Source organism: Dunckerocampus dactyliophorus, chromosome 11 (genome assembly GCF_027744805.1).
Source record: "Dunckerocampus dactyliophorus isolate RoL2022-P2 chromosome 11, RoL_Ddac_1.1, whole genome shotgun sequence".
Classification (NCBI taxonomy): domain Eukaryota; kingdom Metazoa; phylum Chordata; class Actinopteri; order Syngnathiformes; family Syngnathidae; genus Dunckerocampus; species Dunckerocampus dactyliophorus.
The window spans coordinates 27,432,584-27,447,446 of NC_072829.1; the positions used below are offsets into that span (position 1 = coordinate 27,432,584).

The following is a 14,863-nucleotide window of genomic DNA, read 5'->3' on the forward strand; positions in this document are numbered from 1 at the left end:
AAAATGCATCAACTATACAGTGTTAAGAATACTTTCTTTAATTTCCTCCCATACACATTAATCTTGCCTAACATGCAACCAACTTTTCTTGGCTCTTTAACAAAATATTTAATACTTCTTACAAACTATTAGGATCCATACCATTTTTAACATTATTTATATGTATTAATATTTTTTTATTATGCTCCGTACTTCTACATACACTAAACTGATTAAGTTTTGTCAAACGATTGACACCGAAAATATTCAGCACCATTGAGTGGACAGCGACATGGAAATGAAGTCACAACACAGTGTTAACTATAATCATAACTAATAACTTTTTCGTTCACTTTTTGCTTATATTTATCTTTGTACACTTTATCTCTTTAATTTAATTTTAAATACTTTTACATGTTGGTTTTAATGTTTTTTTTAAATCTATATTTAGTGGATTTTGTTTTCTGAAAATCATGTACTCCACTGATATTTGTCATTAAATCAGTATATTAATATTTCCTGAGCGGAAAAAGTGCTGTCACTTTAAGAGCGTATGGAGATAAGCTTTCTTGTCATTGGCTGGTGGAAGTAGAAGCAGTGAACCAATAGAATTGAAGACTGTACAAAGCAATCTAGTCCCTGCCCCCACGCAGCTTCATCACACTATCACGTAGAATGCACTGAGCTGCAGCACAGAGAGGAAAGAACAAGCTTCTATTTTCTAACATCAAAACCAATTTAATTCAGTAGTTATGATCAGACGGCGTGGCTCGTTTGTTCTGGAATTATCCCCCGTTTTTCTGGACGTAACAATTGTTGTGAAGAGGATGTTGATGTGGATGTTTGCGTTGTAACGAGCAAGGATGACAAAGACAATGGGATACCGAGACTGGAGATGGCAGGCTCTTTTGTGGCATCATGTCTTCCTCTTGTGGACTACAGTGGATGCACAGACTCGTTACAGCATCCCGGAGGAGCTCAAACAAGGTTCAGTGGTGGGAAATCTGGCCAAAGATCTGTCTTTGGGACTGTCTGAGATATTTGAGCGCAAGCTGCGTGTCGCCTCTGAGGCTGGTAAGCAGTATTTCAGCGTGGATGCGGGGAAGGGCGAGCTGCTGGTCAATGACAGAATAGACAGAGAGGCTTTATGCGGACAAAGCGCCAGCTGTGTGCTCCCTCTGCAGGTCGTTGTAGAAAATCCGTTACAGTTACATCGAATTGAAGTGGAAATAAAAGACGTCAATGACAATGCTCCAAGTTTTCTAAAAAATGAAAATGTGATGGAAATAGCCGAGTCCACCGTTGTAGGTGTGCATTTTCCCCTGGAGAGTGCCGAGGATCCTGATGTAGGAAGTAACACAGTGAAGACATACACACTCAGCAAAGACGAATGTTTTACATTAAAAGTAAGAGAAATTGAAAATGGAAGAAAAATGCCTGAATTGGTGTTAAATAAGTCATTAGATCGTGAGAAAAGAGCCGTTCATCATTTAATTCTTACAGCTATGGATGGTGGCAATCCGGTTAAATCTGGAACTTCCAAAATAACAATACATGTTCTTGATATTAACGACAATGTCCCTGCGTTTGATAATAAATTATATAAAGTATATATTCAAGAAAACAGCCCAAATGGCACTTTTGTTGTTACAACAAAGGCAACTGACATAGACGACGGTCCAAACGGTGAAATAGAGTACTCTCTAGGCATACATACACCACCATCAGTGCAAGCATTATTTTATATAGACCCTGTTAGTGGAGATATATTTTTAAAAAATAATTTGGACCATGAACATCAGTCCTCTTATCGAATTGACATTAGTGCAAAAGATAAAGGCTTGCCAAAAATGGAAGGCCATTGCAGTGTTCAAGTTGATGTATTAGATATAAATGATAATGCTCCTGAAATTGTACTGACTTCTAAACCCAGTTCTGTACCGGAAGACTCTGGTACGGGAACAGTTGTAGCCTTGCTGAGTGTACGTGATCTTGACTCTGGTGAAAACAGTAAAGTGACTTTAGATCTTCCCAAAGGCTCTCCTTTTACTCTTAAACCATCTTTTTCTAACAATTATGCGCTGGTCACCAGTGGTGCTTTAGACAGAGAGAGTGTGTCTGAGTATAAGATAGAGATAAGAGCCACTGATTCAGGATCTCCTCCTCTCTCCAGTAAGAAAATGATAGCTGTCAGCATCACTGATGTCAATGACAACCCTCCTGTATTCTCTCAGAGCTCTTATAATGTTTATTTAAAAGAGAACGGAGTAGCAGGCTCTATACTGTACTCGGTGTCTGCATGTGACCTGGATGCTGGTGAAAACGCCAAAGTGTCTTACTCTATCGTGGACTCTAAAGTGCACGACGTGTCCGTGTCGTCTTATGTTTACATGAACTCAGAGAACGGCAGCATCTACAGCATGCACTCGTTTGACTATGAGAAAGTCAAAGTGTTTCACATCCAGGTTCAGGCAAAGGACCAGGGCTCTCCATCTCTCAGCACCAACGCCACCGTCCATGTTTTTATCCTGGACCAGAACGACAACGCCCCCACTGTCATTTACCCTTCTCCTCATGCTGCCTCCCACCTGAGGGTGCCCCGCATGGCAAAGGCAGGCCACCTGGTCACCAAGGTGACGGCCGTGGACGCGGACTCAGGCCACAATGCGTGGATCTCGTACAAAGTGTCTGAGGCCACAGACGCCTCTCTCTTCATGGTCAGTGTGTACACAGGGGAGGTGAGGACTAAACGTGCTGTGTCCGAGCACGACGACTCCTCTCAGAGGCTGATTGTGGAGGTCCAGGATGATGGGGAACCGGTCCAGTCGGCCACCGTCACGCTGTCCATCCTTCTGGAGGACGGTGTGAGCGAGCCCATGTTGGAGTTGAGACACAAGGCGTCTGAACCCAGTAAGACAAGCGGCAGAATCACACTTTATTTGATTGTGTCTCTGGCGTCGGTGTCCGTGCTGTCTCTGGTGACTTTGCTCATCTTAGCGGTGAAATGCATGAGGAGCAGCAGAAGCAGCGCTAGTTGCTGCACGAGACGGACACACTGTGATGAGGACAAGAAACCCAACAGAAATCTGCACATTCAGCTCAACACTGATGGACCTATCAAGTACGTGGAGGTTCTGGGAGGAGACGTCATGTCTCAGAGCCACTCCTTCAGGTCGTGCATGTCTCCAATGTCGGAGTACAGTGATTTCACTTTGGTGAAGCCCAGCAGTACCACTGACTTTAAGGAGGTCATCAGCGTCCTGGACGCCTCTTTACCTGACAGCACCTGGACCTTTGAGAGCCAGCAGGTGAGCACTACTTTGGTTTGCAATGAAGGACAACTTGCAGTACTTTGACTCCTTGTCATGCACACTTTGGCAATGTTTGTGTTCAACTCGTGACCAATCTTCTCATCCATAATGGCAGTATATTGGTTCATTTACATTCTCTTGTTTACTCCTTTATTGTTGTAATTACATATTGCGGGATGGATGCATCAAACTGGATGCATTGAACCCACACATGAAGCCTCAAATATTCCTCAACAGGAACAAAGCTTTTTAATTTGGAATATTTATTTGCAGTGCAACTTGTCTCTCTATCTGCAGTGTAGAATCTCTGCTGCTCCATCTGCTCAGATATTATCAGATCATTCTGTTGTCTGCAACATAAACCACCTTGTTGGTTTATTAACCTAATTTCCTCTTTTTTAATCAAGAATTTATAAAAATGTATATTTTTTTTATACATCGATGGAAATTGTTATTCTTTTTATGCAGAAAATTAGGTACATACCTCCTGCTCCTATAGACTCCCATAAAATGAGACTGACTAGTGACTTTAAAATGCATCATTACAGGGTAACTCATAGTTTGTTTAATTTCTTCCCATACACGTTGATCTTGCTTAGACACGATCCATACAATTTTTAACATTATTTGTATGTGTTTAATATTTTCAAGTTATGCTCAGTACATCCCTTAAATAGAGCACTTCTAAATATACTAAACGGATAATTGGTCAAACTAGCCACATTTATACATTTCAGCACCATTGATGGGACAGCGACTTTGAAATAAAGCAAGCAGTGTTAAAATTATAACCAATATTGTTTAATTTTTTTCTTAAATGTATTATTGTACACTTTATATGATATATATATATATACATTTAATTTAATTTTAAATACTTTTTCATGTTGGTTTTAATGTGTTTTGATGTATTTGGTGGATTTCTTTTTTTTTTTTTAAATCATGCACCCTTGATAATTGTCATTTTAACGGAGAGTGCTTGCAAAGAGGAAAAAAGTGTTGTGACTTTCAGAGCGTATGGAGCTCTGCTTCCTCCTCATTGGTTGGTGGAAGGACAAGCCGTGAACCAATAGAATTGAAGACTGTACAAAGCAATCTAGTCCCTGCCCCCACTCAGCTTCATCACACTAACACGTAGAATGCACTGAGCTGCAGCACAGAGAGGAAAGCATGAGCTCCTATTTTCTAACATAAAAACCAGTTTAATTCAGTAGTTATGATCAGACGGCGTGGCTCGTTTGTTCTGGAATTATCCCCCGTTTTTCTGGACGTAACAATTGTTGTAAAGAGGATGTTGATGTGGATGTTTGCGTGGTAGCGAGCAAGGATGACAAAGACAATAGGATACCGAGACTGGAGATGGCAGGCTCTTTTGTGGCATCATGTCTTCCTCTTGTGGACTACAGTGGATGCACAGACTCGTTACAGCATCCCAGAGGAGCTCAAACAAGGTTCTGTGGTGGGAAATCTGGCCAAAGATCTGTCTTTGGGACCGTCTGAGATATTTGAGCGCAAGCTGCGTGTCGCCTCTGAGGCTGGTAAGCAGTATTTCAGCGTGGATGCGGGGAAGGGAGAGCTGCTGGTCAATGACAGAATAGACAGAGAGGCTTTATGCGGACAAAGCGCCAGCTGTGTGCTCCCTCTGCAGGTCGTTGTAGAAAATCCCCTAAATTTGCATCGAATTGAGGTAGAAATTAAAGACATTAACGACAATTCACCACAATTTCATACAAAAGAACTATATTTAAATATTGCTGAATCGGCCGCAGTAGGGACTCGTTTCCTATTGGAAGGTGCGGAGGATTATGACGTTGGAAGTAATTCGGTCAAGTCCTACACGCTGGCTAAAAACGACTGCTTCACGTTGAAAATGAAGGAGGTTGAGGATGGCAAATTAGTGCCTGAGTTAGTGTTAGAAAAGCCTTTGGACAGAGAGAAGACATCATCCCATCAGCTCCTATTGACTGCTTTAGACGGAGGGAATCCAGTCATGTCTGGCACTGCACAAATTAATGTTATAGTGCTTGATATCAATGATAATTTCCCAGTTTTTGACAAAAATTTATATAAAACGTCCTTACAAGAGAATGTGGCAAAGAACATATTTGCACTTAAAATTACAGCGACTGATGCAGATGAGGGACCAAACGGAGAAGTTGAATATTTTTTTGGTCCACGCACACCAGATTCTGTCTTATCTGTATTTGAATTAAATTCAAAAACGGGTGAAATCATTTTAAGAGGAGAATTAGATTATGAAAAAGCATCATCTTACAAAATTGAAGTGATTGCAAAGGACAAAGGAGTACCTGTAATGGAGAGTCACTGTCGTGTGCAGATTGATGTTATTGATGTTAATGATAATGCTCCAGAAATTATCCTCACTTCAGAACCGCAGCCGGTCCGTGAGGATGCACCAAGTGGATCAGTTGTGGCTCTGCTTACATCACGTGATGCAGACTCTGGTAATAATAGCAAAGTAACACTGCAGCTTCCTCAAGGCTCTCCTTTTAGTCTTAAACCATCTTTTTCGAACAATTATGCGCTGGTCACCAGTGGTGCTTTAGACAGAGAGAGTGTGTCTGAGTATAAGATAGAGATAACAGCCACTGATTCAGGATCTCCTCCTCTCTCCAGTAAGAAAATGATAGCTGTCAGCATCACTGATGTCAATGACAACCCTCCTGTATTCTCTCAGAGCTCTTATAATGTTTATTTAAAAGAGAACGGAGTAGCAGGCTCTATACTGTACTCGGTGTCTGCATGTGACCTGGATGCTGGTGAAAACGCCAAAGTGTCTTACTCTATCGTGGACTCTAAAGTGCAGGACGTGTCCGTGTCGTCTTATGTTTACATGAACTCAGAGAACGGCAGCATCTACAGCATGCACTCGTTTGACTATGAGAAAGTCAAAGTGTTTCACATCCAGGTTCAGGCAAAGGACCAGGGCTCTCCATCTCTCAGCACAAATGCCACCGTCCATGTTTTTATCCTGGACCAGAACGACAACGCCCCCGCTGTCATTTACCCTTCCCCCCACGCATCCTCCCACTTGAGGGTGCCCCGCACAGCCAAAGCAGGCCACTTAGTCACCAAGGTGACGGCCGTGGACGCGGACTCAGGCCACAACGCGTGGATCTCGTACAAAGTGTCTGAGGCCACAGACGCCTCTCTCTTCATGGTCAGTGTGTACACAGGGGAGGTGAGGACTAAACGTGCTGTGTCTGAGCACGACGACTCCTCTCAGAGGTTGATTGTAGAAGTCCAGGATGATGGGGAACCGGTCCAATCAGCCACCGTCACGCTGTCCATCCTGCTGGAGGACGGTGTGAGTGAGCCAATGTTGGAGCTGAGACACAAGGCGTCTGAACCCAGTAAGACAAGCGGCAGAATCACACTTTATTTGATTGTGTCTCTGGCCTCGGTGTCCGTGCTGTCTCTGGTGACTTTGCTCATCTTAGCGGTGAAATGCATGAGGAGCAGCAGAAGCAGCGCTAGTTGCTGCACGAGACGGACACACTGTGATGAGGACAAGAAACCCAACAGAAATCTGCACATTCAGCTCAACACTGATGGACCTATCAAGTACGTGGAGGTTCTGGGAGGAGACGTCATGTCTCAGAGTCACTCCTTCAGGTCGTGCATGTCTCCAATGTCAGAGTACAGTGATTTCACTTTGGTGAAGCCCAGCAGCACCACTGACTTTAAGGAGGTCATCAGCGTCCTGGACGCCTCTTTACCTGACAGCACCTGGACCTTTGAGAGCCAGCAGGTGAGCACTACTTTTGTTTGCAAATCAGGAATTGGAGCACTTCGACTCCTTGTCATGCACATGTGGTCATTGTGTGTCTTTAACTAATGATTAATCTTATCTACAATGGAAGTATGATGGTTCATTCACATTCTATTTACAATATTTACTTGCAGTGTAACTTGTCTCTTTATCTGCAATGTCAATTCTCCGCTGCTCCATCAGATATTATCAAATCATTCTGTCGTCTGAAACATAAACCACCCTGTTGGGGTTTATTGACCTAATTTCCTCTTTTTTTATATAATTTATCAAAATATATATTTTTCACACAATGATGAAAATTGTTACTTTTAATGCAGAAAATTAGGTACCGGTACATGCCTCCTGCTCCTTATACAATACCACACAGTGAGACTGACAAATGACTTTAAAATGCATCATTAAAGTGTTACTAATAGCTTCTTAATTTCCTCCTATACACACCGATGTTGCGTAACACACAACCCTCTTAAATACATATGAATGGAGTTTTAATATTTCTTCCAAACTATTAGGATCCATACCATTTTTAACATTATTTGTATGTGTTAATATTTTTAAGTTGTTCTCAGTACTTCATTTAATTAAATCACTTTTAAATACACTAAACAGATAATTTGTCAAACTCGTCACGTTAAAATGATTCAGCACCACAGAGTGGACAGCGACTCTGAAATGAAGCAACAACAGTGTTAAAATCATAACTAATAGTTTTTGTCATAGGTTTTCTTTCATTTTATTTATCATTGCACACTATATAGTATATATATGGTATATATGCAGTTAAAATAATTATAAAAACTGTTAAATATTAGTTTTAATGTTTGTTGATATATTTGGTAGATTTCCTTTTTTAAAAAAAAAAAACATGCACTCTTGAAAATTGTCATTCAAACTGTTTGCAAAGAGGAAAAAGTGTTGGGACTTTAAGAGCGTATGGAGCTCTGCTTCTTCCTCATTGGCTGGTGGAAGTACAACCAGCGGACCAATAGAATCGAAGACTGTACAAAGCAATCGAGTCCCTGCCCCCACGCAGCTTCATCACACTATCACGTAGAATGCACTGAGCTGCAGCGCAGAGAGGAAAGAACAAGCTCCTATTTTCTAACATCAAAACCAATTTAATTCAGTAGTTATGATCAGACGGCGTGGCTCGTTTGTTCTGGAATTATCCCCCGTTTTTCTGGACGTAACAATTGTTGTGAAGAGGATGTTGATGTGGATGTTTGCGTGGTAGCGAGCAAGGATGACAAAGACAATAGGATACCGAGACTGGAGATGGCAGGCTCTTTTGTGGCATCATGTCTTCCTCTTGTGGACTACAGTGGATGCACAGACTCGTTACAGCATCCCAGAAGAGCTCAAACAAGGTTCTGTGGTTGGAAATCTGGCCAAAGATCTGTCTTTGGGACTGTCTGAGATATTTGAGCGCAAGCTGCGTGTCGCCTCTGAGGCTGGTAAGCAGTATTTCAGCGTGGATGCGGGGAAGGGAGAGCTGCTGGTCAATGACAGAATAGACAGAGAGGCTTTATGCGGACAAAGCGCCAGCTGTGTGCTCCCTCTGCAGGTCGTTGTAGAAAATCCTTTAAGGTCGCATCGAATTGAGGTAGAAATTAAAGACATTAACGACAATTCACCTCGTTTTCCGACAGCGGAAATTAACCTTAAAATACCAGAATCTGTTGCGGTTGGGACACGTTTTCCTTTGGAGAGTGCAGATGATCCTGATGTTGGAGGAAATTCTTTGAAAAGTTACACATTAATTAAAAATGATTATTTTTCTTTAAAATTTAAAAACGAAAAAAATGGTCTAACTTCACCAGAGTTAGTATTGGACAAATCATTGGACAGGGAAAACATGCCCATTCATCAGCTGCTATTAACAGCACTGGATGGAGGAAACCCTGTTAAATCTGGAACATGTCAAATTATCATAAATGTGCTTGATATTAACGACAATGTTCCGATATTTGATGAAAAAGAGTACAAATTATCTTTAAAGGAAAATAGCACAAAAGGAACATTTGTCATGAAAGTTAAAGCTACAGATATTGATCATGGCGTCAACAGTGAAATTAAATATTCTTTAGGGTCTCGCACTCCAGCGGCTGTTTTATCAACATTTGAAATTAACGAACTGACAGGAGAAATTGTTTTAAAAGGAGAATTAGACTATGAAACATTCCCATCTTATCTGATTGACATTACTGCCAAAGACAAAGGTGTACCTGAAATGGAGGGTCACTGTCGCCTGCAGCTCAATATTGAAGACATAAATGATAATGCTCCTGAAATTATTCTGACCTCTAAACCCAGTCCTGTACGAGAAGATGCTCCATATGGCACAGTGGTGGCTTTGATTAGTGTTAAAGATATTGACTCTGGTAATAATGGAAACGTGACGCTCCAGCTTCCCAAAGGTTCCCCTTTCTCCCTGAAACCATCTTTCTCCCAAAATTATGAACTGGTCACCAGTGGTGCTTTAGACAGAGAGAGAGTGTCTGAGTATAAGATAGAGATAACTGCCACTGATTCAGGATCTCCTCCTCTCTCCAGTAAGAAAATGATAGCTGTCAGCATCACTGATGTCAATGACAACCCTCCTGTATTCTCTCAGAGCTCTTATAATGTTTATTTAAAAGAGAACGGAGTAGCAGGCTCTATACTGTACTCGGTGTCTGCATGTGACCTGGATGCTGGTGAAAACGCCAAAGTGTCTTACTCTATCGTGGACTCTAAAGTGCACGACGTGTCCGTGTCGTCTTATGTTTACATGAACTCAGAGAACGGCAGCATCTACAGCATGCACTCGTTTGACTATGAGAAAGTCAAAGTGTTTCACATCCAGGTTCAGGCAAAGGACCAGGGCTCTCCATCTCTCAGCACCAACGCCACCGTCCATGTTTTTATCCTGGACCAGAACGACAACGCCCCCGCTGTCATTTACCCTTCCCCCCACGCAGCCTCCCACCTGAGGGTGCCCCGCACGGCCAAAGCGGGCCAACTGGTCACCAAGGTGACAGCGGTGGACGCGGACTCAGGCCACAATGCGTGGATCTCGTACAAAGTGTCTGAGGCCACAGACGCCTCTCTCTTCATGGTCAGTGTGTACACAGGGGAGGTGAGGACTAAACGTGCTGTGTCCGAGCACGACGACTCCTCTCAGAGGCTGATTATTGAAGTCCAGGATGATGGGGAACCGGTCCAGTTGGCCACCGTCACGCTGTCCATCCTTCTGGAGGACGGTGTGAGTGAGCCAATGTTGGAGCTGAGACACAAGGCGTCCGAGCCCAGTAAGACAAGCGGCAGAATCACACTTTATTTGATTGTGTCTCTGGCCTCGGTGTCCGTGCTGTCTCTGGTGACTTTCCTCATCTTAGCGGTGAAATGCATGAGGAGCAGCAGAAGCAGCGCTAGTTGCTGCACGAGACGGACACACTGTGATGAGGACAAGAAACCCAACAGAAATCTGCACATTCAGCTCAACACTGATGGACCTATCAAGTACGTGGAGGTTCTGGGAGGAGACGTCATGTCTCAGAGCCACTCCTTCAGGTCGTGCATGTCTCCAATGTCAGAGTACAGTGATTTCACTTTGGTGAAGCCCAGCAGCACCACTGACTTTAAGGAGGTCATCAGCGTCCTGGACGCCTCTTTACCTGACAGCACCTGGACCTTTGAGAGCCAGCAGGTGAGCACTACTTTTGTTTGCAATGAAGGACAACTTGCAGTACTTTGACTCCTTGTCAAGCACGCTTTGGCATTGTTTGTGTTCAACTAGTGATTTATTATTGCATCTACAATGGCAGCATGTTGGTTGATTTACATTCCTATGTTTAGTCCTTCTTGTCATCACATATTGTGGCTTGGATGCAGAAAACTGGATACATTTAATCCACACATGAAGCCTCACATATGCCCCAACAGGGTAAACTATGTTTTTTATTGAAAACATTTAATTGCAGTGAAACTTGTGTCTTTATCTGTCGGTTCTCTGCTGCTCCATCTGCCCATCTGCTACACAAACCATCTTGTTTGTTTATTGGCCTTTCCTTCTGATTATATTCTTCTTGTTTTTTAAATTATGCATTCATCGAAATTGTTCTCCTTTTATTGTAGAAAATTAGCAGATGCCCCCTACTCTTTACATTCAACACAAACTGCATCAACAATACAATGTTAATAATTGTATCTTTCTTTTCTTCCTATAAGCATTGATCTTGCCTAACACATGTTATCTTATCTTATAAATAGATTTGAAGTAGGATTTAATCATCTTTCCAAACTATGAGGACTCCTAACTGACAGCGTGTGTTAATACATTTTAAAATTATCATCAGTAGTCCTCCCTCTGGTTAATTAGAACACTTCTTAATACAAAGAACAGATGAAAATGTGTCAAACTTTTCACAATGAAAACGATCACCACCATTTCATAGACAGCGAATTTGAAACGAATCAACAGCAGTGCTTGAATTACAATAATCCTAATTTCATTCATTTTTTCCTATATTTTTCATTGTCCACTTTATCTTTAATTTAAAATAATTTATTTTGTGCTTTTAATTGTATCTGACATGTTTAGTGGATTTACGTCTTCAAAAAATCATGCAGTCTGCTGATAATTATCATTAAAAAGGTATAGTAACGCCCGCAAGGAGGAAAAAGTGTTGTGACTTTAAGAGCGTATGGAGCTCCGCTTCCTCCTCATTGGCTGGTGGAAGTACAACCAGCGGACCAATAGAATCGAAGACTGTACAAAGCAATCTAGTCCCTGCCCCCACGCAGCTTCATCACACTATCACGTAGAATGCACTGAGCTGCAGCACAGAGAGGAAAGAACAAGCTTCTATTTTCTAACATCAAAACCAATTTAATTCAGTAGTTATGATCAGACGGCGTGGCTCGTTTATTCTGGAATTATCCCCCGTTTTTCTGGACGTAACAATTGTTGTGAAGAGGATGTTGATGTGGATGTTTGCGTTGTAACGAGCAAGGATGACAGAGACAATAGGATACCGAGACTGGAGATGGCAGGCTCTTTTGTGGCATCATGTCTTCCTCTTGTGGACTACAGTGGATGCACAGACTCGTTACAGCATCCCTGAGGAGCTCAAACAAGGTTCTGTAGTGGGAAATCTGGCCAAAGATTTGTCTTTGGGACTGTCTGAGATATTTGAGCGCAAGCTGCGTGTCGCCTCTGAGGCTGGTAAGCAGTATTTCAGCGTGGATGCGGGGAAGGGAGAGCTGCTGGTCAATGACAGAATAGACAGAGAGGTTTTATGCGGACAAAGCGCCAGCTGTGTGCTCCCTCTGCAGGTCGTTGTAGAAAATCCCCTAAATTTGCATCGATTTGAAGTAGAAATTAAAGACATTAACGACAACTCACCTCGTTTTCCGACAGGGGAAATTAACCTTAAAATACCGGAATCTGTTGCGCTTGGTAAACGTTTCCCTTTGGAGAGTGCAGAGGATCCTGATGTTGGAGGAAATTCTTTGAAAACATATACATTAAGTAAAAATGATTATTTTTCTTTAAAATTTAAAAATGAAAAAAATGGTCTAACAGCCCCAGAATTAGTGTTAGAAAAATCATTGGACAGAGAAAACATGCCCATTCATCAGCTGCTATTAACAGCACTGGATGGAGGAAACCCTGTTAAATCTGGAACATGTAAAATTATCATCGATGTGCTTGATATTAACGACAATTTTCCTATTTTTGATGAAAACGAGTACAAGGTTTCTCTAAAAGAAAATAGCACCAAAGGAACATTTGTAAAAAGAGTAACAGCTAAAGATGCAGATGAAGGCATTAATGCTGAGATTAAGTACTTTTTTGGTCCCCGCACTCCAGAGGCTGTTTTATCAACATTTGAAATGAATGAAGTAACAGGACAAGTTATTTTAAAAGGAGAATTAGACTATGAAACATTCCCATCTTATCTGCTTGACATTACTGCCAAAGACAAAGGTGTACCTGAAATGGAGGGTCACTGTCGCCTGCAGCTCAATATTGAAGACATAAACGATAATGCTCCTGAAATTATTCTGACCTCTAAACCCAGTCCTGTACGAGAAGATGCTCCATATGGCACAGTGGTGGCTTTGATTAGTGTTAAAGACACTGACTCTGGTAATAATAGCAAAGTAAATTTGCAGATACCAAAGGGCTTCCCTTTTACTCTTAAACCATCTTTTTCGAACAATTATGCGCTGGTCACCAGTGGTGCTTTAGACAGAGAGAGAGTGTCTGAGTATAAGATAGAGATAAGAGCCACTGATTCAGGATCTCCTCCTCTCTCCAGTAAGAAAATGATAGCTGTCAGCATCACTGATGTCAATGACAACCCTCCTGTATTCTCTCAGAGCTCTTATAATGTTTATTTAAAAGAGAACGGAGTAGCAGGCTCTATACTGTACTCGGTGTCTGCATGTGACCTGGATGCTGGTGAAAACGCCAAAGTGTCTTACTCTATCGTGGACTCTAAAGTGCACGACGTGTCCGTGTCGTCTTATGTTTACATGAACTCAGAGAACGGCAGCATCTACAGCATGCACTCGTTTGACTATGAGAAAGTCAAAGTGTTTCACATCCAGGTTCAGGCAAAAGACCAGGGCTCTCCATCTCTCAGCACCAACGCCACCGTCCATGTTTTTATCCTGGACCAGAACGACAACGCCCCCGCTGTCATTTACCCTTCCCCCCACGCAGCCTCCCACCTGAGGGTGCCCCGCACGGCCAAAGCGGGCCAACTGGTCTCCAAGGTGACGGCCGTGGACGCAGACTCAGGCCACAATGCGTGGATCTCGTACAAAGTGTCTGAGGCCACAGACGTCTCTCTCTTCATGGTCAGTGTGTACACAGGGGAGGTGAGGACTAAACGTGCTGTGTCCGAGCACGACGACTCCTCTCAGAGGCTGATTGTAGAAGTCCAGGATGATGGGGAACCGGTCCAGTCGGCCACCGTCACGCTGTCCATCCTTCTGGAGGACGGTGTGAGCGAGCCCATGTTGGAGTTGAGACACAAGGCGTCTGAACCCAGTAAGACAAGCGGCAGAATCACACTTTATTTGATTGTGTCTCTGGCCTCGGTGTCCGTGCTGTCTCTGGTGACTTTGCTCATCTTAGCGGTGAAATGCATGAGGAGCAGCAGAAGCAGCGCTAGTTGCTGCACGAGACGGACACACTGTGATGAGGACAAGAAACCCAACAGAAAGCTGCACATTCAGCTCAACACTGATGGACCTATCAAGTACGTGGAGGTTCTGGGAGGAGACGTCATGTCTCAGAGCCACTCCTTCAGGTCGTGCATGTCTCCAATGTCAGAGTACAGTGATTTCACTTTGGTGAAGCCCAGCAGCACCACTGACTTTAAGGAGGTCATCAGCGTCCTGGACGCCTCTTTACCTGACAGCACCTGGACCTTTGAGAGCCAGCAGGTGAGCAGCAAATACTAGAAGAAATTACATATTTTTGACTACAAGTTTCAACCCCAGAAAAGAGACACCCGGCCTGTTTTTCAAAACAATAAAAAAAAAATTATGTAAAAATGACAGTTCGTTCATTTCCACAGTATTATGACATTTTAATTGAATGCACGTCATGTTCTTGTGTGTGTAAATGTAACCTTTTGTGAAATAGCAGTCGGCAGGTTTTGTGTTGTGTGCTACGCTGGTTGATTTCAGGGCTATTCCTATGCAGTTTCAGCACCACGTTGGTGGACAGCGACTTTGACCAATGGTCTTGTGTAGTGACCGTTACTCAATATTAAGTGGA

At 42.7% G+C, this 14,863-nt stretch overlaps 1 protein-coding gene across 1 annotated transcript in view; it reads left to right on the forward strand.

The window, feature by feature from the left end:
- LOC129189593 (uncharacterized) overlaps positions 1-14,863 on the forward strand; it is a 44,959-nt gene that overhangs the window by 10,652 nt on the left and 19,444 nt on the right. The window contains exons 5-9 of the mRNA XM_054791416.1: positions 838-3,287; positions 4,609-7,137; positions 8,321-10,813; positions 11,872-11,888; positions 12,081-14,538. Of these exons, the coding sequence (XP_054647391.1) occupies positions 838-3,287; positions 4,609-7,137; positions 8,321-10,813; positions 11,872-11,888; positions 12,081-14,538 (9,947 nt within the window). The remainder of the gene's footprint in view (positions 1-837; positions 3,288-4,608; positions 7,138-8,320; positions 10,814-11,871; positions 11,889-12,080; positions 14,539-14,863) is intronic.